Below are 3,009 nucleotides of genomic sequence, written 5' to 3'. Positions count from 1 at the left end.
TCGGATTTGTCCGATTTAAATTATTTAATTATGTATTTTTTTTAAAATTTATTTTTAGATCCGACCCCAACACTGCTACTTGATATAATGTTTTGTTTTATACAGTTCGTATACGTCCAATGGTACCGTTTGAACGCAAACAAAGATATTTGTGTAAAAAACTAACGAAACGCATGATCGTTTTCATTTGAAACACCATTTAGATATTGGTTCTAACCAGTGGTATAGGTACAGAGGGGAGGGTATCTGGGGTTTCCACACTCCCAATTTTTTTTTTTTTTTATTATTATATTTAATTATTAAACAAAATAATTTTAATTTAATACGGGACATAATAATAATAATAATACCATTGTAAATGTAATATTATTTTGTAGAACCTCGTATTAAGATATAATATTATAAATTAACTTCAACACCATCCCAAAAAAAAAAAAAAAAAAATGGTATCTACGCCTCTGGTTCCAACCATTTTTTCTATGTTATGCGCAGGACGTGGTCGACGATATGGTCAGGCTTACACCACCGACTAGACGACTAGCCACCGACGAGCAAACGATATCGGAAACCGATAGCGGCGAGAAAAAAAACAATTCGCGGTCCCAAGACACGATTATCTGCGAGCAAACGCCAAAACCTGATCCGACGATCGCCGCGGTGGCCGATGCGTCGCCAAAATCGGAACCTCCGACGATCGCCGCGACGGTTGACGATGACAAGATAATCGTACCGTCCAAAGCTGTACAGGGCGAAATTCGTTATCTTATCAACAGCCTGAGTAAAACGAATCTCGAAACCAAGGTAAGAATCCATACGAATACGTTGATTATGCACAGTTGATATTTCCATTTTGATTTATTTTTCTTTCTTAAATTTTTTCCATTAATTCATACTACGAACAAACGTTGCAGCGTTAGTGAAACAATCTTGTCAACAGCTTATTTTACTAACCTTCCGTGTTTTATGATTCTGTTACAGTGCAACGCGATAAAGCTTCTGATCCCCGAAGAACACTTGCCGTGGTTGTCCAGGTACATTGTCTTAAAACGGGTGCGACACGAGTACAACTTTCACGATCTGTACTCAAGAGTGTTGAATTGTTTGAACAACAAAAGGCTGAATTCGATGGTCCTGTCGGATACCATCAAGAAAATTAAGGTAAATGACGAGCAGTGTTGAACCGGGAATTTTTTTTTTTTTTTCTAGATAAAGATAAAGATATTATATCAACAATCTATTTAGACGAAGATAAAAATAATCTCTACTAAAATTATCTTTGTAAAATACAATCGTAATCATTTGAATAAAAAAACAGATACCCTGTTATGAATATTATGAATTTTTGTATTTGTTTGAAGTGCTGAGAATTTATGTAGATTTTAAAGTATTGCATTTTTTTAGAATAAAAAAAATTTCATAATACATGTTTGTTCCTCAATCCTATTTAAGAGTTGACTAGTCGTGCTGGATAAATTCAAGCGAATGGTTATTATTGGTGGATGGGGCATTAGGTTTTGCGCGTTACAATATAGTATATATACATATTAATCTACTATTTTCACTCCGCAATGTATATTCTGTACAGCATATCGCAATAACAATCAAATCAATAAAATAAACTAGTTCAATTATATTGTAATTGTACTGACAGAGAATGTAAATATTATGGTTTTAGATTCTGTTGAGAAGAAACGTCGGCATTCCAAGTGTGGCGGATAAATGGTTAATCAAAAATCTGGGACACTGGTTGGGCATGATCACTTTGGCGCAAAACAAACCGATATCGAAGGACGATATTGCCTTGGAAGACTTGTTGAACGAAGCGCGCGAGAAAGGTAGCGAAGAGCTGCTGTTCGTCGTGCAGTTGGTGACGAACATACTCGGATCTTGCTCGGAGGGAGACTTAGGTCCGGACAGTCCGTGGACAGCTTCTATAATAAACTGTCTGTTCGAGTTGTACAAGAAGCCCAACACGACGCTACAAGTGCAAGTCGAAATCGAAAAGCTGTGTAAAGCGTTAAATATCAAGCTCAAGATTAATTAGTATTATTAAAATTTTAGCGAAGAGAAACTGGACCAATTGCAGTTTAATTATAAACGATGACAATTCGAAGGAAGCAATGTCTACTAAAATATGTAATTTTGCACCTTATAGCCAAGTAAAACCTTAGGGATACTCTATAAACAGTTTTTTTATTTTTATAAGCTGTTTTACCTGTTTGAAATGGTACATTTCAAAACTATTTGACTTTTTATTTTGTTTTTGTGTTTTCTACACGTCATTATTATTTTTCATATTTACTTTTTTGATTATGATCAAATGGTTATTTTTATTAACTATTGAATTTGTTGATTTTTTTTTGTAAATTTCGTTTTTGTATTTTATGCACCAAAATTATTATTTTACAAATCTGTGTTTTTGATTTTTTTCAAAATGTCAACGAATGTTGTGTAATAAGTTGTTTTTTTTTTTAAATTTTTTTTTTTCAACCGTAATATATTCATTTTTACATAAATTATTTTACTTTATAACGATTTGTTTTGATTTTCAATGGCATATATTTGTTATATCATGATTATTGAGTTCATGAAATGTTTATAAAACGATCAAAATTTAAACAATAATTTTTAAAATAATTATAGTTTTTACGTTCATTTACTCCATGGTTGGTATTTCTGAACATGTAATTGTACACATACAAGGTAATGTTCAATACTAAAAGGCACAACGTTATTTATATATAAAAATAAATTATCTTATGTATGTAAAATAATCACTTGTGAACGGCTTGATCGATTTGACTGATTTGGGGTCGTTGTTGTAATTGCAATTTTCTGGACAAGGTTTGTATGAAAGAAAAATTGTTAGAAAGTTTACCGAATAAGTTGAACATTTGTTACAGTTTTTTCACTATTATATAATATAATACATGATACGTTAGATGGTTCGTGTAGGGTTAAAATAAAAACGATAATCAAAAATAATTAAAAAATTTTCTGGACGAAACA

General features: G+C 32.1%; 1 protein-coding gene across 1 annotated transcript; it reads left to right on the top strand.

Annotated features, from left to right (window-relative positions):
- Nucleotides 1–507: 507 nt before the first annotated feature.
- LOC112681814 (CCR4-NOT transcription complex subunit 1-like) lies at nt 508–2,044 on the top strand. Its single transcript, XM_025552128.1, has 3 exons — nt 508–801; nt 979–1,158; nt 1,676–2,044. Exons 1-3 carry the CDS (start codon nt 508–510, stop codon nt 2,042–2,044), a joined length of 843 nt encoding a protein of 280 aa, XP_025407913.1.
- Nucleotides 2,045–3,009: the final 965 nt, after the last annotated feature.

This window comes from Sipha flava, unplaced genomic scaffold (assembly GCF_003268045.1).
Source record: "Sipha flava isolate LNK unplaced genomic scaffold, YSA_version1 197_pilon_pilon, whole genome shotgun sequence".
NCBI classification, from domain to species: Eukaryota; Metazoa; Arthropoda; class Insecta; order Hemiptera; family Aphididae; genus Sipha; species Sipha flava.
This window is presented reverse-complemented; position numbering and strand designations above follow the sequence as displayed.